The sequence below is a fragment of the Amia ocellicauda genome, unplaced genomic scaffold, assembly GCF_036373705.1.
Source record: "Amia ocellicauda isolate fAmiCal2 unplaced genomic scaffold, fAmiCal2.hap1 HAP1_SCAFFOLD_117, whole genome shotgun sequence".
Lineage (NCBI taxonomy): Eukaryota > Metazoa > Chordata > Actinopteri > Amiiformes > Amiidae > Amia > Amia ocellicauda.
In genome coordinates this window covers 40,153-66,093 of record NW_027102682.1, presented here as the reverse complement: position 1 = coordinate 66,093, position 25,941 = coordinate 40,153, and the positions used below count along the sequence as shown (strand labels likewise).

At 43.3% G+C, this 25,941-nt stretch overlaps 1 protein-coding gene across 7 annotated transcripts; it reads right to left on the bottom strand.

Moving 5' to 3' along the window:
• Window positions 1-873: 873 nt before the first annotated feature.
• LOC136721592 (maestro heat-like repeat-containing protein family member 1) lies at window positions 874-13,168 on the bottom strand. Of its 7 annotated transcripts, none has more exons than XM_066697411.1 (24): window positions 12,756-13,166; window positions 12,197-12,241; window positions 9,277-9,419; window positions 8,906-9,028; window positions 8,576-8,738; window positions 8,361-8,459; window positions 8,113-8,264; window positions 6,681-6,821; window positions 6,462-6,554; window positions 6,296-6,359; window positions 6,078-6,191; window positions 5,804-5,904; window positions 5,539-5,696; window positions 5,311-5,425; window positions 4,958-5,214; window positions 4,757-4,871; window positions 4,417-4,545; window positions 4,124-4,315; window positions 3,854-4,003; window positions 3,559-3,687; window positions 3,339-3,441; window positions 3,160-3,225; window positions 2,834-2,982; window positions 1,442-1,530 (listed from the first exon to the last, which is right to left on the bottom strand). In XM_066697411.1, the coding sequence occupies exons 2-23, from the start codon at window positions 12,216-12,218 to the stop codon at window positions 2,840-2,842; spliced, it is 2,772 nt and encodes a 923-aa protein (XP_066553508.1). In that variant the 5' UTR covers window positions 12,219-12,241; window positions 12,756-13,166; the 3' UTR covers window positions 1,442-1,530; window positions 2,834-2,839. The 7 variants fall into 7 exon arrangements, with proteins under 7 accessions (XP_066553511.1, XP_066553508.1, XP_066553510.1 ...); XM_066697412.1 differs by having other exon boundaries at window positions 1,444-1,530; window positions 2,796-2,982; XM_066697413.1 differs by lacking the exon at window positions 8,361-8,459 and having other exon boundaries at window positions 12,756-13,168.
• Window positions 13,169-25,941: the final 12,773 nt, after the last annotated feature.

Sequence of the window (25,941 nt, the reverse complement as noted above, 5' to 3'; positions counted from 1 at the left end):
AACACCATCCCCACCGTCAAACATGGAGGTGGAAACATTATGCTTTGGGGGTGTTTTTCTGCTAAGGGGACAGGACAACTGCACCGCATCAAAGGGACGATGGACGGGGCCATGTACTGTCAAATCTTGGGTGAGAACCTCCTTCCCTCATTGAAAATGGGTCGTGGATGGGTATTCCAGCATGACAATGACCCAAAACACACAGCCAAGGCAACAAAGGAGTGGCTCAAGAAGAAGCACATTAAGGTCCTGGAGTGGCCTAGCCAGTCTCCACACCTTAATCCCATAGAAAATCTGTGGAGGGGGCTGAAGGTTCGAGTTGCCAAACATCAGCCTCAAAACCTTAATGACTTGGAGAGGATCTGCAAAGAGGAGTGGGACAAAATCCCTCCTGAGATGTGTGCAAACCTGGTGGCCAACTACAAGAAACGTCTGACCTCTGTGATTGCCAACAAGGGTTTTGCCACCAAGTACTAAGTCGAAGGGGTCCAATACTTATTTCCCTCATTAACATGCAAATCAATTTATAACTTTTTTTGAAATGCGTTTTTCTGGATTTTGTTGTTGTTATTCTGTCTCTCACTGTTAAAATACATCTACCATTAAAATTATAAACTGATCATTTCTTTGTCAGTGGGCAAACATACAAAATCAGCAGGGGATCAAATACTTTTTTCCCCCACTGTAGTGCACGTCTCAGTGTCTCAGTATACAGTGTGTGTGTCTCAGTGTCTTGGTATCTCAGTATATAATGTGCGTCTCAGTGTCTCAGTATACAGTCACCCCCTGTGATGCACGGATCTGAATCTCACTGTTATTACACAGGATCTGTGGCGGACAGGAGAGATGATCAGTGGTTCTCCGTTTTTACACTAATCATCAGGACTCAGTAGTGTCTGCCTGAACTGAAGCCCTCCTTCCCCAGGACACAGGGACCAAGATCAAGCCTCTCCGGATTGTCAGGGACAGCCGGTTTGTCTCCAGGTCTCAGTTGCTTCCCATCCTCAGACAGGATGAGTTTGGGATGAGCTGTATTGGGGTCCAGAGTCACATCCACTGTGGAGCAGAGAGGAGAGAAAGCAGTGCGTTTATAGAGAGGAGTTTATACCATCAGCACTGCCTGGCACTGGGGCTCTGCAGCTCGCGCTCTATACTGAGCTACAGGAGTTAAGAGTCATAAGTGGTTGTTTTGCAGGATTCAAATGTCATGTATTGAAAAGGTTGATATAAAGTCTACAAGACACACTATTAGACTCATGGCAACAGCTGTGATGTAACCTGTGACTGTGACTCAGTCTTCACAGCACAGTCCTGCGATATTGCCTCCATGTTCACAGATGTGTTTAAGACCCTCCAGACTGCTGAGGATGTGGAGCACAAACAGACTCACCTGCATGCCTGCGCAGCCTCTGCAGCTCTGAAACGGAGACACACAGCGTCTTTCCGCATGGTGTGAGAACAGGAGTCGTGATGAAAATCAGTGTCACCCCTGTCCATGCTGTCCCGACGGGCGAGCAGGGATGGCATTCTCTACAGTAGGAAGGAGGAGAGAGTCTTTAGTACAGCGCAGAGAGCAGACTGGGACTGAGTGGTTGAATGTTCATTGGTTCTCAATTGAATATCTATTCAATAGAAACAATGCACATATAGAGCTCTCAGTACACTAATATCTTCCACCCAGAAGCATGTCACGTGTTGTGAAGCGTGTCTTCCGTGTTCAGACATGTTTAATTCAAGCTGCCTTGTGACTGTAATTGTATTTTTAGTGTCTTTAACGGAATGTTTCCGACGACGGAGTCACCCGGGAAAGCCCGGAGGAAGGTGAAGTGTTTGTAATGTTTGTCTTTTACAGTACTGGAAACTTCACTGCAATTAGTAATGATGATTTTTTCCACACTTGGCTTTCTTTGATCCGTTTCTGAGCCGGACATCTCACTCATAAAACAGATCCCTCTGAAATAAACACGCTGGATTGTCGATTAGTCTCGAGTGATATTTTATACATCGAACGTGAAACCAGTTTGATTCCCCTGGGCCTTTAAAGACAAGTATTCAAAAGTGACTACTGTTCCATGTGCTTTTATGGTTTTAACAGTTAATAGTCATATCCATTGATTGATTAATTTCAGGTGCTGTGACATGTGATCGTTACACACGTGCAGAGCAACCGTCTTCCATTCGTACAGATTCCTGTTTTATTCAACATGGTAATAACTCTTTACACCCATTTGCCCCTGGTTGAGCTTCTGAGGTGTGCAAGTGTTTAATATGGACATTATAAGGAGTACAGGTATGTGACACTCATCAAATGAAACTGGACAACCTGTAATATAATATTCTGCATAGTTGATCATGATTAGACAAACTATTACACTACTACTAAGTTTTTTCACAAAAACAAAATGTGTTTTTTGAAATGTTGACCTATTGGCCTTTTTCCTGCAATAAAGTCTATGGGAAATCTTTTTTGAAAATTGCTAGTTGAAATACCACTCCTATTTAAATTTGGAGAAGTTGTTGGGTGAAAATACCACAAGAAATGAAGGAATTATGTGCATTTGAAAAAACTAGCCTAGCTGGTGAAGTTTAGAGAATTTGTACCACAAAAGTTCATTATAAGGGACACAAGCATGTGGGGCCACATTTCGTCTGACATTTTCAATCTATGCGTGATTTTAATACCTTAAATATTGAAATTATAGAACACACCTACACAGTATATCGAAAACACTTGGGTGTCTGAGACCACAGTGTCATACATCTACACAGCAGTGTGTCAGAGGACACTCAGTTACCCTGTGCAGCTGCTGAGGGGGAGACCTCATCTCCTCACCTCTTCTCATGGGTGGCAGCAGAAGAGCCTCTTCCACACAGGCACCTTCGCAGGCCTCTGGCGCTGGGAGGCAGTGCAGTACTCCAGGGCCTGAGAGGCGCAGCTCCTTGCCTGTGCGTCGCTCTCCTCCTGAAGGGCCCGCGTCAGAGCTAGAGACACAGGGAGAGGATGAGCTGAACACACAGCGCTGAAGTGACAGAGAGGGCACAGCGACAGGCCGACACACTCTACTCCAGCCCGGCAACAAAGATTGGCTCTTTACACACAGCCAGGACCAGAGCAGCAGTGACGCGGTAACACACTGACGCACTCAAGGGCTGCGTTACCTGCGATGCTCTGATCCATCCATCGACGACTGAGGAGGGACTGCGGGGCGTTTTTAATCAGGCACTCTGTGGGTCAGAGAGAGCAACACTGAGTCACAATTCAGGACACATCTTGGCTACAGTGTGCCTGTGAGCTCCATCATGGGCCCACATCCTGCCCAGGTGTCTCATCTCCTCACCTGTAAAGATGGCAGCGCAGGCTCTGACTCCAGGAAAGCGGCTGCTCAGGCAGTCCAGGGCGCAGCTGAAGGACCAGCCCAGGGCCTCTGGGAAATTAGACGCCTAGAGAAGACAGGGAGTCAGATTCTGTGACTCTCAGCAGACCTGTAACTCAAGAGCCACAAACATGCAGCATCTCTCTGTCCTTCATACACAACACAATGGCCACACTGTCCTTACCCAGAATGCAAGGTCATCCAGGAAGGTACGAAAGTCCAAACCCTGCTCCTGCTTGTTCTTGTAGATCAGTCTGCTGATGGTGCCGAGTTCTGGCACTGACCCAGTGTTGTTGAGGGTCAGGTGGTAGGTCTGCACAAGAGATAAAAGCTTAGCCTCAACACTCGGCACTGATGCCATGACATAGCGGCACAATCTGACCGCAAGGTCTCAAATTCTATGTTTGTAACTCTTCTTATATTCTTAAAAACCGCTGCAGGCCCTCCTGGGTATGCCCGGCCCACTGAGCTGCCCTTACCTTGCACACCTTTGGACTGGAGTCTGGGAGGTGCAACACCAGACGCACCAGCGCCTCCTGCAGTTCCTCTCTGATGTGGGCCGTCACTGCCTGGCACCGGCACAATTCCCCCAGCATGGTGGCGCCGGCGCAGCGCAGCGCCTCGTCCTCCTGGAAACAAGCAGAGAGGGTCAGGCACAGCCTGTGACACACTGAACACAACAGCCTGCAGGCCGGACACTTAAACCTCTCACTGAGACACGGAGCCGGAAGAGCAAAACAGTGACTCACTCTTTCCCAGAGCGCAGTGACCCTAAGCAGGACGTCTGCAAGGACATCCCGGCAGACGCCGTCCCGTCTTAGGTTGGGCAAGAGCTGCGAGAGGGCGGACAGAGCTCCCAGGACCACCTGCCTGTCCGCCACGTCTGCGTCCTGCAGGCCCGAGCCGAGGAAGGCCAGCAGCTCCCGGCTCCGTTCTTCCACCTGCACAGAGAAACCCAGAGCACCCCGTCAGCACGGACACCCCCCGAGAGAAGAATTGAAACATCGGCGGCATGCGGTCCTGCGCCACACACTGTCCTTACCTGGGTGGCCGTGGCTCTCTGCAGGCCCTGGAATAGCTGCAACCTCACAGGCACAGAAGGGTCCTGGGCTCGGAGCTTCAAGTTCTTAAGCAGCATGGCCCTCAAATGTTTCTCTGAGCCGCACAGCAGCTGCAAGGCAGACAATGTACATGGAATACTTACGTCCCAAACGTTTAAACGCATGAAGAAACACAATTTATATTGTTGTTGCTGCTGTATTTCAACAATTGCACAAACACCCAGTTCGCAAAAAGTTCAGCTGCTTCCCAGGCAAAGCACCAGCTCCGACACCAGCACCGGCACCACGTCGGTGGAAAAGCGCTAACAGAGACGCACTCACCTCAGAGAAGAAAGCCGTCAACGCGACTCTGTGCTGCTCCTGGTCAGAGCTCAGGAAAGGGACGAGGACCTTAACGATGCCGGGGAGATGCGAGCCGCCGTGCTGAGCCATGGCCCTGGAGGACAAAGGGAAGGCAGTGAAGAGACAGTAAATATGAATACGTTCCTGTCAGCGCAGCCTGTGATGGAGAGATACCCGTACCTGGCCAGGAGACGGACCCCTTCAGTGTGGCTCTCGGCGCTTGGCAGCTCCGCCCAGGCCTCTTCCTGCTCCAACTGCTCCGACACCGTCCCCAGCTGGGCCTGTAGCACCAAGGCCCGCACGGCCAGCATGGTCTCTCTGATGTCCTCACTGAGGCCCATCCGGAGAAGTAGGGTGCCAAAGAGTCGGGGAAAGACCCTCTGAAAGGGCCTCTTCTGCTCTGGGGCGGCCAGCAACTCTTGCACAGCAGTAATCACCTGACACCGGGAGAGACAGACAGGGTCACACTCAGAGAGAAGGCACCCAATTTACAGCACTATATCTCTGGAAGCGTCACAGAGAGATGTACTCACAGCCAGGGTCTGGCGCCCAGCAGGTGAGGCGCTAAGCTTTCCCAAGAGGAACGCCAGCAGCTTGCGGGACAACTTGCTGTCTGAACTCAAGGCCCTCCATAGCGCACAGATGGAGCTGGGGGAGACAGAAACACAGTGAGACAGAGACACACGGGAGCTCCTCGCTGTGACACACTGTGACACATGAGCCAATCATGTGTGAGGGACAGGCACTTCTGTGAGGCTCACCGGTCCAGCGGCAGGGCTCGGTCCAGCGGCAGGGCTCGGTTCAGCAACGTCTCGACGAGCTCCTCCGGGCAGTGAGACACGAGGCGGGCGACCACTCTCAGCTGCCGGTCAGCCAGGTGGGGCAGGCAGGTTTGCAGAGCATCCAAGATCTCAGGGACCTGGAGGACAGAGGAGACAGACACTCAGTCTACTACACTGCTGCCCAGCACAGTACACACAGCGGGCTGGGCTCTCCTCTCGTGAGAGACTCCAAACTGGCCCATACCTGCTTCGTCAGCTTGGCTCGACCGGCCTGCAGGACACGAAAGCAGGCGGAGCTGCTGTCCCGGGGGAAGGAGGGCTGGCCTGGAATGGGCTGGGTGTTCCCTGTAATCAGATTTGAGGTTTGGTATGGAAAGGACAGGAAAACGAATCAATCACAGAGATCAGGAGAAACAATACGGTTACAGGCTGAGAGTGTCTGTGTGTGCCGATCACAGCAGGAGGTCAGACAGCACTGAGAGCACCGTAGCGCAGTGGGACGGGGGGGAGGACGGTACCTGCGGCGCTGAGGAGGTGTGCCAGAATCACCCCAGCTGCGGCCCGGCTCGGCTCACTGGTGCACTTCAGTAACTGTATAAGCAGACTGGCGACCAACTTTGGGAAGGCGGTGGCTGTGGGAATAAGGCAAGCAGCACAGAGCAGTGAGGACACGACACGACACAGGCCAGCGGATCAGAACCAAGACTCTCTCCTGAGTGAAATTAGAGAGACTTACCGAGAAGTGTGACGACGCTCAGGACCGCGTCCACAGGCAGCCGGCTCTCCCGACGGGCGCGGATCTGAAGGAGAAAGACAGGGTCACTGCGTACCCGCTGCACAGAGTCGGCTGCACAGGGCCCGTGTGTCGGGGTGTGTTGGCGGTTTCACAGAATAGGACCTACCTCCTGGTGCAGGCTCCTTAGCAGGGGGAACACAGAGGGGCGGATTATTTTCCGGTCCGTGCCCAAGGCCGCCAGGATGATGCAGCGCACGTTCTACAATAAAGAAAAAGTATCAACCTAAAAACTATATAAGAACATAAACATAAAACCAAGCCTTTAACCTGAGCCGGTCTGATCTAAACCCACCCCTGCTACCCCAGTCAGCACAGAAAGCCGTACCTTGACCAGAGCTTCACCGTCGGACCTCTGTCTGTACATCACCACTGTGGTGTCGATCAGCCCCCTTAGGTTGGCCCGGAGAGTCGCAGGGCTCAGCAGCGGCGTCAGGGAAGCCAAGGCATTGATTACCGCATCATGGACCTGCAGGACGGACACAGAGACCGGTCAGTGTGGGCAACGCCAAGAGGGCAAAAGAGCAACAACTCAGAACAAGTGGGTGACGGCAGCTCGTTAGGATTATCAGTATACAGGGTGAATTACAGTGATTTATACTGTGGCAATCCTGTCCCTGAAGACAACTGACCCTCCCCAACACACTGTGCCTGGCAGAACCAGCTGGCAGAGGAAATACAAAAATTATTTTCGTTTTTGTGTTTCTCATTTTCTTTCTGTGTTTTTCTTTTGGCATTTGTGTTCTTTAGGGGCTCAAATTGGCACCATAAGTAACGAATTCAAAATAAAAAATATAAAAAAATAAAGTTGAGAAAAAATTGATGTTGAGAGCAAATCAAAATGTATGGAATTGTAAACAAAAGTAATTATATCATAAGCAAAAAAAAAACATAATTGAAAGGAAATAATGTTAAAGGAGACACTGGAGCCCCTGTCTTTGGTTGCGATGCTGCAATCTTTGCTTTCACCGCCAGTTTCCTTGCATTCGTTTTTTTTTCGTTTACGAGTTTTGGCACTGTTTTGTCATGAGGGCTTAGAGGGAGGCGTAGGTCATGGCTCCCTCTAATACCATACCATAAAAAACAGGTTTAGACAATCAGATCATGACACTTGAAAAAACATGAATAAATACACATAATATACATGCAATTTCATATCGAACAAAAACTTGTTAAACATAAGCAAGGGTTAATTTCTTAATTTCATTTAAAAATTAATCATATTCCTAATAAGAACCATATACGTTTACAAGGATACATTCTCCCCCCACCATTACAGAAAAGGATGCAAGTCAAATTCTTCATTAAGTCCTTTTGGAGACATTGTATTTAAGCAATAGATCCAAAATGTCTCTCGACGTAACAGTAATCGATTGATGTCCCCCCCCTCTTCTTGATGTCTTATATATACTTTAACGATGAAATAGGATGTTTTTTCGGTAAAAATCACAGGATTCAATAAATCTTGTCTGCGTATACTACTTCTGTGCTCACTGATCTTAAGACACCTTTTTGTTTTACCAATGTATGCTAGAGTGCAGGGACATTTCATATAAATAACATTGTGTGTATTACACGTGATAATGCCTCCGATTACAATATTTTTACCAGAAACAGGATTTTTGCATTTGTGTTCTTCCTGTTGCATTTGCGTTCTGCTTTTTGTTTTTGTGTTTTTCTTTTTGCAGTTGTGTTTTGCACTTCAGGCCAACGTATTTACCAGTCCACATTTGACAATCACATTTCCCAGCGGCCCGTACCTGCAGGTTCCGTTCGAACCTGTTCCACATCTGAAAAGATGAGTAAACGGTGTCCAGGATTGGAAAGAAGTCCTGCTTCCTCAGGGTCGGGTCAGAGCTCCCTCTGGGGCCAGAAAAGAAGTCCTGAATGCTTTCGGAGAAGTCTGTGAGCACTGGGAAATGATAAACAGACTCCGGGGTCAATATCCATGAGACACACGCGTCACGGATATCTGTCATTCCAGGAGTCAGCTGCAACCCTCACTCACCTGAGCACAGCGCCATCCTGACCTCAGACTCGGTGACCCCGTTCAGCAGGGGCATCAGGCTCTGGATAATGTCCCTGAGATGGGGCACCATTCCAGACACTGCACACACACAGAAGGCGGTTAGGGTCAGGTGAATAAAACAGGTCAGTTCCCTTTTGTGCCAGGCTTCGGCAAAGCACAGTGGCTTCAGGAATCGAAGCAGCAGGCAGACTCACCATTTGCTCGTGACAGACGTCCCAAAGTGGTCAGCAACATGGGGTCTGCATCCACATCTGCCCTCAACAAAATGTCCAGAGCTGCCAAGACCTCCTCGAGAAACCGGGACCCCAGCACCAGCAGGATGTCGCTGGCTGCCTGCCGCCTCTCCGGAGGCTCGTTCTGGGTCAGGGGAAGACGAGAGGAGGAGGGTGAGTCTGAGAAGGCTTTCTGGGGACAGCAGTGTATCTGGCACATCTCTGAGTGACAAGAATCATTATACAAAAAAACAGGAAGGTCTTTGTCTAATGTGCACGTTTCAGAGCGCCTCACAGGAGGGAGTAACTCACCGCATCCCTGCCCAATTTCTCAGAAACCATAGCGAATGCCTTCCCGGCTGTGGAGGGGCTGATGGCTTCAATGTGGCTGGTCAGCACCTTTCCCATGGCCTGCAGGACGGCCTCATGGGCTACCTGAGCAGAGAAACACAGGAGGAAGAGCTCACGAATGATGTGATCAATGTCTCTCTTCTCTGCATGACTGACAGCATTACAGCCTTGAACCCTCTGTGCACAAGGACACTGAGAGCTGTATGGATTTCCAAAAACTCAATCACACCATGTACACACTTTATAAGCTGCAGAAAACACAAATCTGGAAGAAGAAACAAAGAAGAAAGAAGGCATGATTCCTACTGACAGACAGATCAAAGGAGTCGCACCTCGTGGTCTCTTCTCAAGAAACCGACACCCCACAAAAAGAAGTCTTCTGGGTCGGCCACGTCGGAGAAAGCCACCACTTTCTCCAGCACCTGCTGCTCAGTGGCGCCTGATTCAAGGGCCCGCTGAAGATCAAACATCTTCACTGAGGAGACAATACCAACAAACAAATATTCAGACATTCTGCTGTCTGTCACTGGAGTCTTCAATTAAGCACAGACCTCATGTCTTAATTACTCTGTAGGATACTCCATAAACACACGTGCAGATGACATCCAAATACCAGATATTTAAAGGGACTGCTATATTTGTATTTCCAAACTGAGGACTGTATTATTAGGGGGCCAAGCAACGAAGTTGTTGGACAACCTTTTGTAATTGGTCGGATTATTATTATTATTATTCTGCCATATATTTCAAATGGCCATAAAATGAAAACTACTGGACAGAATTTCACCAAGTGAAAAATACAATTGAACCTTACATCACTGAAGCAAACAATGAAGGAATTGATATTAAAGTCCACTGACTTTGAATACATACTTCAAATGACAACAAATTAAAACCGCAAATGTATGCTACATTGGATTGAAACTGAAAATAACACATTTAATAACATATGCATTTAAACTACAAATGCCTGCTGAAATCTGAAACCTACTGATACATGGATGCCTTAAAAGTTGCATGCAACTTCTAGTTATTATTATTATTATTATTATTCCGCCATATATTTGAAATTGCCATAAAATTAAAACTACTGGACTGGATACCTATATGACGTTGTCCCTCAACAAATTTGAAGCTCATACGCCTTATCGTTTGGTGCCAATATTGGATTAATGACAATTATTAGACAATATTCAATCATCTTCTTCTCCAAAACCGCTAATGGGACAGATGTGAAACTTGGTGCATGACTTCGTGTTATGACCTATATTCAGATTTGTAAATAAAATAAAAAAGATGTATAAAACTACATTTGTCTGTACTTTCACAAACGTCATCCAATCCATTTAGATAACACATCTATCAATCACAGAAAATGCCACCACTTGTAGGGACTTCCAGTACAGACCACATACTCCAAAACCCAACCATCAAGCCAACCTTTCAGCAGGATTCGATCACAAGAACTCAGACACATGCAGGTGTTGACATGTACAAGATACGAGAACATCTCTTAGTCTTGCATGTTGTGCCATTACCAACTGCGCCACTGGGGAGCTTGCTATTAAGGCTTGGATTTATAATAGAGTACATTTATGAAGCGATCCACATGAATGTATAACGTGTACCTGAAAAAAGAGAGGGAGCTGTACTACCAATACAAATTTAACCAATAGTAATCTTTACAAATATTGAAATGGTTAACAATTTTATATTGTCTATGTATTCATTGTAAGAATAAAAAAGACTTTAGTTAATGTAAACTGAAAAGTATGTTAAACACGGCAGTTAAATTGGGCCGGGGCCGTTCGGGGCTGAGCCCCGGCCCATAGGCTTACAACTTTCCTCATTCATTTTCAACAATATAGGATATATATTTTGTACACCGTTATCATTCTTACTAATTCAAGCACTGATTCAAAAGCGTTGCTTTTGTGGCACATAATAAATGAGGTGCGCCCCCAAAGGTTACAAGATTACATCAGAGCTTCAAAAAATCTTCGGTAGCGTTAGCCACAGGGAATCGGAGTGATGTTTCTGCTCCCGCCACTTTGTCGTGAAGTGTACATTAGGTTAAGTCACTTAATTTATGTTTTCTTGCACTCGTATTATACAAGACTGTACGTCGCAAATTCATTTCCTACCGATGATCCGATCTCAAAGTTTCAGAGGTAAAAGATATGAGTGAGGTAAAGAGGAGGAAGCTTACAGACGACTTCAAAAGGTAGGCTAGGCCTGTGTTAGTCACTACTTAACATGTACAGTAGGCTGCCTGCTTGTTGCCACAGGGTGAGATTTGTGAAGCAAAAGCCAATGCTTTTGAAACGTTTTTATTCGTGAAAATAAATCACGAAATTTGAAACTCAACCCCTAGGTCTCCTGAACACTTTTCATTTGTTCAGGTCCGGCAGCATACTAGCATGCTCTAGCACCTACACGCCTGCTGTTCTCCAGTTTCAGATCATATGGTGTCGGACGGACTGTTCGGTGTGTTGCGGACTGGGTACCATGGGCCGTTCTGTGCTAGAAAGTCCAGGACCACTTTTTAGTCCCAGGCCGCCTCTGTATGGTGTATTCAAACGATTTTATCAAGTCCAGTTTAATTTTCCTAATAAAAAGACTGTTCTACTTAATATTTTGTATTTCTATTCTCTCCTTTAATGGTTACATCATTCCTATATTTGATACTAACACAAAGGAGAGGGCACAGGCCTACAGAAAGATTGTATTGTCATCAGATGTACATTTGCACACTGCCAGCATCTAGAATGATTTTGATCAGCATGTTAGTGTTCATAGCAGAGGGCTCTCTCAACTTGTTATATTTTACAATTTGTCAATTGATAAGATTTTGTAGGCTTTGCATACACATGTGCACCCCTGGAAAGCCTGAAACCACAGAGCCCCCCACATAACAAATCCCAATTTAACCCCTGGTTAAACACGATATAGCCCTACAGATGTTTGGCTGCTTATAGCTTTATTAGTTTCAATATTCATGTACTAGCATTATCATAGTGTAGCAGTTCCGAAGCCATATTATGAAGCCTGGGCCATTCTGCGTTGTGGTTCGATCACTGCACTGTGGTGTGTGAGACCTGGGTTTGAATCTCATCATGGCTGAAACCCTTAAGTCTGTTAAATATGTCACATCACTCCACATATGCTTGGCCCCCTACATTGCTGCTTGCAGCTATATTTATTTCTTATTACGAATCAGTAAAAAGGACTCAAAACAAATAGCCAACTCACCTAAGGCCTCAAAATGCTCCATGTTGAATTGGAGGTGTACTGATACTAAATTAAAACAGAAGAATTCTGGGTTACATTTAATTTCACTTTATCGATTGTATTATTTTGTGTGAATAAGCACAGTATGCTGACCATTGGTGCATTAGAGTGAAGAAAATCAAGTCAAAGAATTATAAAGTGTATTTTTAAACAATAACAACAATATTTAAAATAAAACAATGCAGTGATGTATAGTTCAGTATGGCCAACTCAAATATGAATCCCAATGTTCAAAGACAGTTTCCATTGCAAGGCAAGAGATGCAGGCATCGCAATATTGTAAATTTATCCAGCAGGGAGGCAAACACATGTCAGGTTTGTCACAAATACACTAAAACAAAAGCCTCACAACCGAAGTTTCTATTGTCCACAATATGAAATGCGTCTTACATTAAGTTCAACACTATTGTCCAGTACAGCCTATGGGACTCACATCTAAATAAGCACATTCATAAATTCATAAGCACATTCATCTTAACAGACACGCATTTGCACATTTGCAGCGCTAACTCATACTCACACGGCTGCTTCCATGCGGATCCATGACGCACTGAATCCGCATCCTGTGCGTCGGGTTAAAGCGCCTCTCTGACGTCATAATTGAACTCGATTTGTTTACTCGACGAGACTTATAATAAGAATATATTACAGCTGATAATGTTTCTACAAGGAAAAGTTTATTAAATGTAAATATGGATTTTGTGGTCTTTCCCCACCAAAACACCAAGCATTAATCATCCAGCCAGCGGTCAAAAAGCCAAGTACGCAGTGCGATCCTGCGATCAACGCCATCTTGTGTCACATGGAAAAACAGCCTCAGCCTCCCGGAGAAGACAGACAGCTGTGTCGAGACAGATTATCACTCGGAGATATCTGCGAATGACTTCCCATTCATTTCGAGATATCTTTCAATGATTTCCTGTATCCGACCTGAGATTATCACTTCCTGTTTCCTTCAGTTCCATAGAAATAAATGAACTGTTAACCGGAAGTGATAATCAGGAAGTAACAGGAAGTAATTTGATTACATTTTACTCTTTAAATTGTGTAACTGATAGAAAGTTGGTTCCTTAATAATGTATTTATATAATTTAATACTTAACTTAAAACCCCTATTGTTAAACATTATTTTAAGGCTCTGATTTAGGAAATGATTAGTTAAATTAAGGGTTCAATTAAGTAATTGAAAGCTTGGTTGGAACACAAACCAGCAGGGTAGGTGGTCCTCCAGGACAGGTTTGTGAACCACTGATTTAGAGATATCTCCAAATAAACAGGAAGTCTTTTGCAGGTATCTCTAAATCATTTAAAGATATCTGCAAATCATTTAGCGATATCTCTAAATGTACTTTAAATGAGATATCTGGAATTATTTGAAGATATCTTGAAATATGTGCAGGTATCTTTAAACGAATTAAAGATGTCTCTAAATTATAATTTGATTTGTCATACCTGTCTCCTTCAACACGACTAACCGAGTTACTACCTAAGTTATTACTTACAAAGGGGCAGATGGGAGATGAAAGGAGCTGTTGAACACACTGCATACTGTGCACACTATAAATAGTTATAGTAATAATATAGAATAATAATGATACATAATTTTTGTATATTGCTTTACTATTTTAGAGAAGGAATGCAGCACCCAGACGTAGTTCAAAAGCAACACGGGTGTTGGTTTTCAGACCTCACCAGGATTTGGCAATCCTTTGTTTTTGATAAACAGTTTTTGTGTTCTTTTGGTTGTTTTTAGACTTTTATTTCAGTGCTAATTAACTCCCTTTAAAGAACAGGCATCTAATTCCCCATTTTGAATGTCCTTGTGGGACGGTAGGAGAGTATAATTCTAATTTTTATTTTTGTTTAATTCTAACACTATCAACTATTCCCATCTGAAAGTGTAAACCAGCTGTCTAAAGCCAAAAGGAGGACTCTTTCCAAGTTTCAGGATGTGACATTTCATCACATTCCCAACAGCCAAACGGACAGGAAAGGAAAAAATCGTGGTGTAATAATAGTAACTGCTGCACAAAAGCAGGCTTTCTTGTTGTTTCCCTCCACAATAAAGAATCCGTCTGGGTCAAACATATCTCAACCACAACAATCATAATTTATGGATTGTGAACAGAAAAACAAAGCATATCACAGTAAAATGGATTTGATTTGAAGGCCTGAATTAATTTTGGCTCATACAGGCCTGTGTGTCTCTGCCTTTCTTTCTCAACTGAGAAGTCAGTTGTGTCCTTGTGCTGACTCCACTGCTCCAAAGTGGTTCAATTGCAACAACAGAGAAATGCATTTAGCACACATGTAGCCCCGTTTGTGGTAATGATTTTAAGAATGTTAGCATCCATCAATTATATACACGTGCTTCCTTTCACCTGAACACCACAGATATATTCTGCACTGAAATTGAACTTTCCCCACTGTGGGCAAGTCAATAAAATACATTCCTCATATTAAAGAGGATGGCAAATTCAGGTAATAAAGTAAATATGGCAGGAACAATTACAACATGTTTTCTAGTAGAATAGCCAAATAAAGTTGCTTTCAATTTGAAGTCACAAATATGATTAACTATAGTAAGTAAAACCCCCTGCTCAATGGCCCTCTGTCATGTGTCCAGCTGAAGAAAAGGCGGAGAAGTCTGAGCTGGGTCACTACTACTGTCGCCGCTGCCTGGGAAGGAGAGGAGACTCTGGCTTGAATACAGAAAATACAGCATCTACACAAATGACAGAGTATTGCTGAGTATCAAGTTTATCCAGAGAGAGAGAGAGAGAGATTGCAGACTGGCATTTTTTGAATAGATGATGTCAGTGCATTATATTGTTACACAGGCACTTCAGCCTGGATATGAATTGGAGTGAGACAGATGTGATCTGCACTCAAATGAAATGTGTTTTATGAGAGAAACGCTTGAGAGAAAGCTGGAGAAGTCAGAGCCCTTGTAGTGAGACTGAGACTGAGCACAACTACAAGTAGTTAGCCAGATTCAGATCTTTGATATATTATTGTGAATCTTAAATAATGTTCAATCGTGCATGACTGATACATCAATATAATCTCCATAATGAGGACTCTGTAGAAAGGCTTTATAATAATTATAGTGTTCCCTTATGAACGATTACCATGGTCAGCTTGGCATAAGTCTTTGCACTGCTTGGCTCTGTGGTTTCCTCCACTGTAAAACCCAAGAACGTGTGAAGTGTTTAATAGTTAAATGCCAGGCGTTTATTAATTCATAGAAGAGCTCTATTTCTAAACAGCAGTGTTTAAATCTATACGGATAAACACTGTGTTTAGGCTTTAGTTATTATTTGAGATTAAACGTGTTGTTTAATCTATAGATCTATTCATCTATTTTAACACAAAGTTGTATTGTCCTTTAAAACATTTGTTAGAACTGAAGAGCCATTATTAATGTTTAATATAAGCTGTATAATATTTTATATTGATATTAGAAATAATGACATGTGTGCAGACTTGGAAAAGTGGATTTATTAGTAAAGGATACACCCTTTCTTAATTCCTCTCACCGCTTCTGTTTTTCACGGGTTTGTCCATTTGTGGATTTCCTGTTTCTCCTCTCAAAGCTAAAGATGTTACCTCATTGTTAAGAAAAGCACAAGATGTGCAGTTTGTGTGCTGTAACAGGACCAGACATCTGCTCCTCCCTCGGGAAGGGCAGCCTACAGGCTTTGCGGCGCTTCAATCTGTTGAGCCTTTTTGATTGGACGAGCGGTCGCAACATTCCATGTCATTTTTACATAAAAAGCTACACGTGTGTTTGTAAAGTTAAGTCTCACTGAGGGAACGGGCCTGATGTGACACTTCCAAGCTAGCTTGATTAAACTTCTGTTCATGTTATCTCAATGCCTTTTCCAGTTATTTCCAAGAAGGGTTCAACAATTCAACAAATAAAGCATTTTGTTAAAAGTGACAAAACAGTGTATTTTTAACACAATACTGTGTTTTTACCAAAACAACAAAACAAACCTGCAAAACCAAACACCTAGCTCTCCAATCGAGTCACCATTAAACATGACCAGCCCCCTCTGTAATCTGAAGAGAGAACACCAAAACACAGAGCAACCAAGTTAAAACCCAGGACCATATCCATTGTCAAAGCCCATCAGTAAAATCTAAGCTGTCTCTGTCTCTGTCTCTCTCTCTCTCTCTCGGTCGGTCTCTCTCTTAAACACTTCTCCCTCGCACCCAACTCCAGGCTCTCCTGTCTTCCCAAGCTCAGGGAGCGGATCTACTCCGGTTTGGTCCGTAGGGAGCAGCTGTTCTGCAGGTGTTCCGACAAACTGAGCTGCTAGTAAAAGTACGGGTGCGCAGCGAACACGCCCAGACATCTGTGGGTAATAATGCACACGTTACATTACATTACCATTTAAAACCATTTGTTATTTCACAGTGACCAATTTCCTATTCCTGCATAGGTGACAGGATGAGATACCTAGGGTTTGAATGCTTCTAATACAGTAATAGTGTGGGAAAACTGAGGGTAGCCCATTCTGAAAGGTCCCTTCTGTCCGACAGGATGAGTAAGGGTTCAAATACAGTAATAGAGTTGGAAAACAGACATCACAGACAGTGTTTGCAGACTAGCGGGCAGCTCATCCTGATAAGAAGCCCATTTTGTCAGAATACCGGCTCAGTCACTGCTTGTAGCGGGAGCTCGTCACTGCTACCTCTGGGTTCTGGGTCTCTCTCGCCGGCGCGGTGGCTGCCTGTCTCGGGCCCATCGTCACCGCCACTCCGCGGCTTCTGGGCCTCACTCACCGACTCATCAGCGCTGTTCTGCGGTCCCTGGAGCTCACTCACCGACTCGCCATCTTCCTCTGGCGTCCTCTGACTCCAAACCGATCTGACATGGTGATGGGTCGTTCGCGAACAAGTGGGCTCTAAGAGCCGGCTCTTGTAGGTGAACGTTGGGAGCCGGCTCGCATATCAGAAGAGCCGAACCTATTCATGAAAATATAAAAAAATTAAGATTTGAAAAATCAAAATATTTAAATGAATATAATTAACTAATTCAAAGAAGGATAAAATAAATAAAATAATATAGGCCTAAATGCTCAAGCGCACACATTCGTTCTGACTGTCTGCTCAGACTAACAGCCTGTCAATCAGACACGCAGTGTCAACCACTGAATCAAAGATGCGTTAGGGAGGGCCGAGCCAACTCACTCACAGTCACACACTTAGCAGCCGAGGTGAGAGAGGAAGGACAGCTGAGAAAACAGCTGGAAAATGAGTCGGAAGCACAGTAGCATTTGGATGCATTTTAATAATGTAGACAATGTTACAGCACAGTGTAGAATTTGCCAAAACAAAATCTCATATAAAGCCGGTTCTACGCACAACCTACACCGGCATATGCAAACTGTGCACCCAACCGTGAAGCTAGCTATAGCGGAGCTTCGAGAAACTAGCGGGCCTGCTAGTGATAGTGGTGGAGCCAGCACCACCACACGTGGAGATGTATCCACTCAGTCAAGTAGGCCTACTCCGCGACCCACAGCAACGCAGTCTTCTATGGACAAGTTTATGCCAAAGTCTATGTCTGTAGCAAAACATGGCCAAATTGTTTTTTTAGAAATTATAGCAATAGAATAAATCAAATGTACACAATTCCAAGCAGGGAAACCATTTAAAAATCACTTATTCCACAACTGTGTGAGAGCACACAGGCTTCAGTGCGGGAAAGGGTTCAAAAAGCTACTGCAGTTTGCCTTACCACTGAGTGCTGGACATCAAGGGTAACCACTTCTTACATGTCGGTTACATGTCACTTCATTGAAAATTTTTCGATGTCTAGCTGTCTTCTGGACTGCTTTGAGTTCAGCAGCAGACACACCTGAGAGAACTTGGCAGAGGAACTGTTGACAGTGGCCAGAGAATGGCAAGTAGATGGAAAAGTGGTCTGTTGTGTTAGCGACAACGCAGCTAACATAACCGAAGCCATGAAAATGTCGAAATGGACCCATCATCCATGTCTTGCCCACACAATCAACCTGATTGTAACAGATGCTCTGAAGGAGATGAAGCCCAAAGACAAGGCCTAAAGGCCTAAACAAGACTGCACTACAAGGTGGAATTCAACATTTTATATGTTGAAGCGGTTTCTTGAGTCAAAGAATGCCATCATCTCTACCCTGGCCATCCATTGTCAATGCACCTGTTGATGCTCTGACCCAAGAGGAATGGGAGGTGGTGGAGGAGGTGTGCAGAGTCCTGGAACCCTTTGAGCAGGTCACTGTGGAGATCAGTGGAGAGAAGTACAGTAAGCAGTTATTACTACATCATTATTTAATCCAGTATTATATATACATATGAGCAGTAGATGAGATGTAGTATCAGTAGACAAAACATGAACCTGAACTAATAAGTTACTGTTCTCTCTTTTCAGCTATGTGACAGCCTCAAAAATGACACTCCCGTGTAAGGGTCTGCAGCGAATCACAGCCAGCCGCCAGAGAGAAGCAAATGTAACAACAGGACATGTGACAGAGTTGATGGACACCCTATGTTCATCAATGGACAGAAAGTTGACATGCTATAAGAAACCGCTGCACTTGACCCCAGGTTTAAGAAGTTAGCCTTCAGTGATGCCAGAGAGATTGATGAGGCTCTTCAAAGAATAACCTCAGCAGCAGGGAGGGACAGCCCCAGCAGTCAGCTGGCTCAGGCACCAGGGCAACAGGAGGAAGAGGGATCAGATGGAGCAGAAGCACCAGCAGTAGTGCAGATCCTCTGAGCTGGTGGAAGAACAAGGCCTCTGTCTACCCAGGACTTAGTAAAGTCATGACAGGGAGACTCTGCATAGTGGCCACATCCGTTCCCTCTGAGAGGGTCTTCTCGAAAATGGGACAAATAATTACAGAGAGAAGAAACCGCATCAGCCCCTCGAAAGTGAGGCAGCTTGCATTTCTGAATACAAATCTCTCATAAAAGCAAAATATGGTCAGCATTGCTGTGTGCTGCAGGTTATAACATGGCAATAAAGAAGAGAGAGAAAATAGGGACCAGTTTAATGTTTAAAGTGGGATGCTGCAGTTTTGCACATTGTTATTTATTTTTCTTTGATATGGTGCAATATTCTATTATTATGTTGTTCAGATTGTATTAATTTTGAATGGTTAGATTTATATGCACTTTGTTTATATACATTAAAAACTTTAAAAGCAAATGTTTAATTGCATTCTTTTTCATTACGAACCAATGCATTTTTAAATACATTGTGATTAAGGTAGAGTATGATTTCATTTAATAATTTAATTAGAATTGTTTTAACACCAATCATAGTCAATCTATAGCAAAGTAAAAATATATTTTTTTAAAGAGCCAAAAGAGCCGTCTCTTTTTGGTGAGCTGAGCCGAACGAGCCGGCTCACTGAAAAGAGCCGGAATGCCCATCACTAATTTGACACATGCGAGCGGGCACACCTATTTAAAACCTTGTACCCCGTGACTGGCTCCCCCAATCACCGCGCCCCCCAAGTTCCCAAAATCATTACATGTGCATCCCCATAACACAAACTGCCCGCCACCCAATACACATACACATACACATCCCCATATACTCCCATTATTCCATTTGCCGGGTCGCTTACTATATATATATTACATACATATGCATGTGTGTGTGTGTGTGTGTGTGTATATATACACCAATCAGCCATAACATTATGACCACTGACAGGTGAAGTGAATAACACTGATAATCTCGTTATCATGGCACAATGTTATGGCTGATCGGTGTATATGTTTTAGGTTTAGAGCCCATTTCAAGACAAATTCTAAAAATTTAATTAAGTTTGTGTTATTTATAATTAGTAGACTGCCTCTCCATTGAAATCAAATGCATTGGTGGTCATTATGTTCAGTTTTTTTTTTCTTTAGTCTACTCCTAAGAGCCTCACTGTGTGTTTATTATTATTATTATTATTATTATTAAAGCCCTTTACTGTAAAATGCGCAATGAGTTCAGTTCACACTACCATATATTGATGTAATTCTGGAAAAAATGCAACCATGCAGTACCAATGCTGTATGGGTTTCTTTGCTACACATTTTTGAAGAAAATGAAATCCCATATTGTACGAATACACAGACATGATCCACATTTCTTTGTGACATGTAGTATTTCAGGGTGCAGCTATTCTACTGAAAGCTGGAGTGCTTACAAGGCGCATTATGTAACACATCCACATTTCAGTAACACAGGACAAACGCGGGAGATTTGTGATGGAAACATGGCTTACAGAAAATGATGGGGATGAACACAAGTTGAAAGGATTCAAACAGTTTAGGAGGGACAGGCAAAATCAGTGAGGGGTTGGGGTAGCATTATATGTCAGAAATGACACTGAGGCAGAAGAACTCAAATTAGATCCCAGTAACGAAACAGAATCTTTGTGGGTCAAACTTTTGAATAAAAGATCTGGAGGATTAGTGGTAGGAGTGTGTTACAGGATACCCAACTCAGATATTCAGAAAGATGTTGCATTGTATAGTGTAATCAGGACTGCATGTAGGGATCCAGGGATCGGTACTAGGGCCTTTGCTGTTTATAATCTATATTAATGATCTGGATTCTGGGATAGCTAGCAAACTTGCCAAATTTGCAGATGATACTAAAATAGGTGGCTCAGCAGATACAATCTTGGCAGCACAGGCTATTCAAAGGGACTTTATTCACTTGTGAGCCGACACCTGGCAGATGAAATTCAATGTGGACAAGTGCAAGCTATTACATCCAGGTAACAAACATGTCCACTATAATGACACTATGGGAGGAACAGAACTAGAGGAAGTATCGCATGAGAAAGACCTAGGAGTCTATGTGGACTCCTCACTGTCTCCATCCAAACAGTGTGGGGAAGCAATAAAAAAGGCAAACAGGATGTTATATTGTTAAAAGTGTTGAATTTAAAACAAGAGCAGTGATGTTCAGACTGTACAATGCACTAGTTAGAGCTCATCTGGATACTGTGGACAGTTCTGGGCTCCACACTTCAAGAAAGATATCGCTGCTCTAGAGGCAGTTCAGAGGAGAGCAAGCAAAACATTTGGGAACATTTAAAAATAGGCTGGTTAGGATCCTTGGATCACTCAGTTATTAATGGACACCAAACGAGCACGATGGGTCGAATGGCCTCCTCTCGTTTGTAAACTTTCTTTGATTTGAGCTCAAGTTAAAACCAATGTTTTTCACAGTGATGCACTACTCTTTTGTAAGTCTGTGTTGAAATTCGAGGGCATGTTTCTCAAGTTTAATTGTCACACGTCAACATTTAAACTGACATTTGCTTTGAATTCCTCTGGGGAAAAAAGAAAAAACAATCAGGATGCTATCGTGCCATTGTCTGTATGAAAAAAACTCAAAATGCATGTTTTGCTTTTGAAATATGAATTTATTTTGGATAATTTAACTAACTGTATATTTACTGTACTATACTATAATGTATAGTCTACATTCACTAGCTTAGTAATCGCACAGCAGCGCCGCCCCCACAGCATCCAGTGCTCGGGGTCCTGGCTGCTCTTCAGACACAGGGTGTAAATCAAGGTAAGGTATGTGCGCCGGGTTTCTTGTGCACAGGGCAGGCATACAGGCTGGCCGGCTGGCGGCAGGGGTCCAGGGGGATGAGGTGCTGAAGGCCTAACCATGCACCACTGGCAGGGCGATGAAGAGGACCTGCAGGAGCAGTAACAGGAAGAGGATTATAAAACGCTGTATATTTCGAGGTCCATCAGTTTCACATCTAACATGCAATCTACAGCGGTTTACAATAATTGAACATCTCAGATCAGGTCATTATTATTCATTTAGGGTTCAGTTAAGTGTTCAAACTCGTGCTGCAGTGACATCTTATCAACCTGGTGCGTTTAGACAGGTTCATGCGTGTTGTCTCCTGGCACACAGCGGTCAAAAATCCCTTGAGGAAACAAAATAAAATCAGTTAATTCATTAATAAAATTTAATAGGGGTGTGGACAGTTGACTGGGTCGGTACTCCGTACTGCCCACTCGGGATCACAGCGCCCTTCAGTCAAGGCAGCAGTGTTTCCTGTGTGACACTATTTTGGGATTTTGACACACTCTCTGTTTTGCAACCTTGTTGGGGTGCACCCCCCCCAGATGATTTATTATTCAATAACTCAAAATCGAGAAAGAAAAATAAACATTTGACCAGTAATACTCACATTGGCCTCGTCGGTGCCTGTAACGGTTTGCGTTGGTGAAACATGCATGTTATCCACAGTACGGTTCTCATGAACATTAAGCTCAGCTATTTGTGTGTCTCTCTCTCAGTAATTTGCGTGTCTGTCTCTCAGCAATTCGAGTGTCTCTCTGTCAGCAATTTGCCTGTCTGTCTCTCAGCAATTTGCTTGTCTCTCTCTCAATAACAGATCCACTCTGAGAATCCCAGGTTTTGAAAGTAGCAGGGTTCTGGCTTCTAGTATAATGTCATGACGCTACATGACGTGTGTACTGTGTCGTGTTGGGGTATTTAGAAAGGATTCACCTCTGCAACTGTAGTGTTATTCAACTCGTTTATTACAGAGTATTGTACCGACACACCATGAGGCTTGCCCCCGCTCCCGGTGAACTCTCCACTCTCGCGTCACCTCATGCATATGCATAACACCACATACTGTACTGTACTGTCTGTGTATACAGATTGGATGACCACATTTTCAAAAGTAGATAAAATATGTATAATACAAATTACAGCACTTAAACATATGGTATTTGTTACAAAATAAGCATTTTGAAATGTGTTAATTGCCAGATATCTGCAATCTGCCAATTGCCTTTCTTTTTTGAGCAATTGTCGTGTTTGCAACAATAACAAATGTTTATGACTTCTCCCTGCATCAGGATCCCGATTACGGTTATTCACAATCATTGAAACTGGTTCTGTGAACACAATATCCCAAAGCATCAGTTTAGGTCCCACAAGACGTACTTTTTCAACTAATGTAGAAGCATTATCACCTGCTTTCACACAAATGTCAGATTCATTAAGCCGTTTTTGGTCAAACCAACACACATTTCTGTTCATAAAGCACTGCCTCCACCTGTGACACCTAGTGTGTTCGTGTAGAAAGTGCTGCCATTCAATATACCAAACTCCAATCACTACAACTCAACAAACTGGGATCTATTCATCAAAGTGTGGATATTCAGGACTGTTTCATGATTTTTTTGCGACAAGTTATTTTTTTACACCTTTTCCTGAAATCAGGAGAGATTAATCAAACTTCCAGGTCCAACTAGTTCTACAGCCATTGCTATCGGAATTTCATGCATAAATTATAATAGGGACAACCTACAGACCGCCTAGACAGCACAATCCCAAGAAAAAGGGAGCAAAGTCGATGCACAAATTGTGGATGAAGGATGAAAAAATCCACAGACCTGTCTCTTCTGTACTGTCCTATTAAACCAGTTGGCAAATTTGAGCATTGTACTTCATGTATGTACTATGTACAATTGAATGTACACTTATTATAGTACTTTTGTTGCCGTTTTTCTTGTATCGCCTGATAAGCCTTGTAACTGGATAATGGCATCTGCTACATATCTGTAAGAATGAGTAATTATTTACTTTATTTGTAAAAACTTACATCTGTAACTGTCACTGTCTTTTTCTGCACCAGGATCAAACAATGAAGACTCTGTATAGGAAGTTGAATAAAGTGTTTTTGTGATTATTATATAATGTTTTATATTAACACTAGCATTAGAAGTAGTTTTGTATACAGACTGAGCAGATTCGTTTTATCAGGACAAGTAAAGGGTCAAAAAGGTCGATTTGTTAGAAACTCCTGTCAGTAATGAAAGATTACACAGTGCCGAAATAGCCTACAGATGTCTGCTGAGAATTTGTTTATGACTTAATCGTTTCTCCAGATAGGCAGGAATTGTTTCTGTTAAGGAACGATTGACACTAGGTAAATGACGACCGTGGGATCGCATCTTCCTAGTGCACATCAAAGACGGACATCTGCTTTGGATCCATCACCTCTTCACGGGAGGACAGAACGTAAAACGGACCCGGACCTGTATCTTCTGATTGGATGAACGGCCATAAGATGTTACGTCATTTTTCCTATAAAGTTGTACTCATGTTTGTAAACATTAAGTCTCACTGAAGGAATTATTTCTGATGTGGAGCTTCCGAGCCGGCTCGATTAAAGTTCTATTTGCTTTATCTCCGCGACTTCTCCACATATTTCTGAGACGGTTCTACACGGTGTCTCTCTCCTTTCTGGAGAAGCTTGGATGGGCCAGTTGGTGTTCCAATGCTGCAGACAGCAGTGCTGTGTTTGATAACCCTACCACAAACAGGTGATGCCCTGCACCTCGTATAGGGGTTATTCTTCACCAGCGAAATAATCCTTCTGTCTTCTGCCACAGTTGTTTTCCGTTGCCTTTTGGTGTTCCTGAGCTCACCAGTGCGTTCTTTCTTTTGAAGAAGTTGCCAAATAGTAGATTTTTCCACAGCCAATGTTTTAGCTATCTCTCTGACTGGTTTGTTTTGATTTCTAAGGCAAAAAAGAAGACAAAACGCCACAAGAACAAAGAGGCACTACTAAAGACAGCTGCAGGCCTTGCAGAGCATCACCAGGGACTAAACCCAGCATCTGGTGATGGCTATGGGTTCCACACTTCAACATTCATTGACTGCAAAGGATCTGCAACCAAGTATTGAAACTAACAATTTAATTCAGGATTATGTTACTTTGTCCAAACACTTTTGAGCGCCTAAAATTGGGGGGACACATATAGAAATGGATGTTAGTACCCTCAAATTAAAGATGAAAGACTACACTTAAAGAATATCTGGATTGTTTCCTTTGAAATCCATTGTGGTGTTGTACAGAGCAAAAATGATGACAATTGTGTCACTGTCCAAATATTCATGGACCTAATTGTAGGTATGTTTTTCTTTTAAAATAGATTTTCTTTGTCTTTTAATGTTTATTCTTTTAAATGTACAATCAGTATCCTGTATTATGTTTTGTACTTAATCTATGTTACCTTCAGTCCTTTGCTGTAAATGCTTTGGCAATACTTGCATAACCTCGCCATGCCAATACAGCCCTTCTGAATTAGAATTTGACAAAACTGTATTCAATTATAATAATATTTGTTGTCAATGTAATAATATGACAAAATAATCCATTACTGTTACTATGATTATGATGCAGCTGTGTTGATTATTATTCTGGACTGACAACTGAAAGGTTGTTGGTTCAAAATCCTGTGTAGAGCACACTGTTACCAGATTGGGTGTTTTGCTCCATATCACCCAGTGAGACCATGCTAATATAATTTGCGTAACACACCGTACATATTGGGACAATGTAATAATTTCAGGCTATTTGGTCATTAAGAAAAAGTAAAATAGAACGTACAGCCCTTTACATACATTAAAAATACTAGTATTATTATTGTTATAATCAAGCCTAATGATAACAAATAATAAGCGGAGGAAAATAAACTAATGTGTGTAAGTAATTAAAGTACTGTATCTACATGTGCCAGTGAGCATGCATGATTAATTAAAACAGACATAAATGAACAAACTGTAGCTTATCTAATAATGACATAAACATCATACCGGTGTCTAGTATTATTATTATTATTATTATTATTATTATGATTATTATGATGATTAT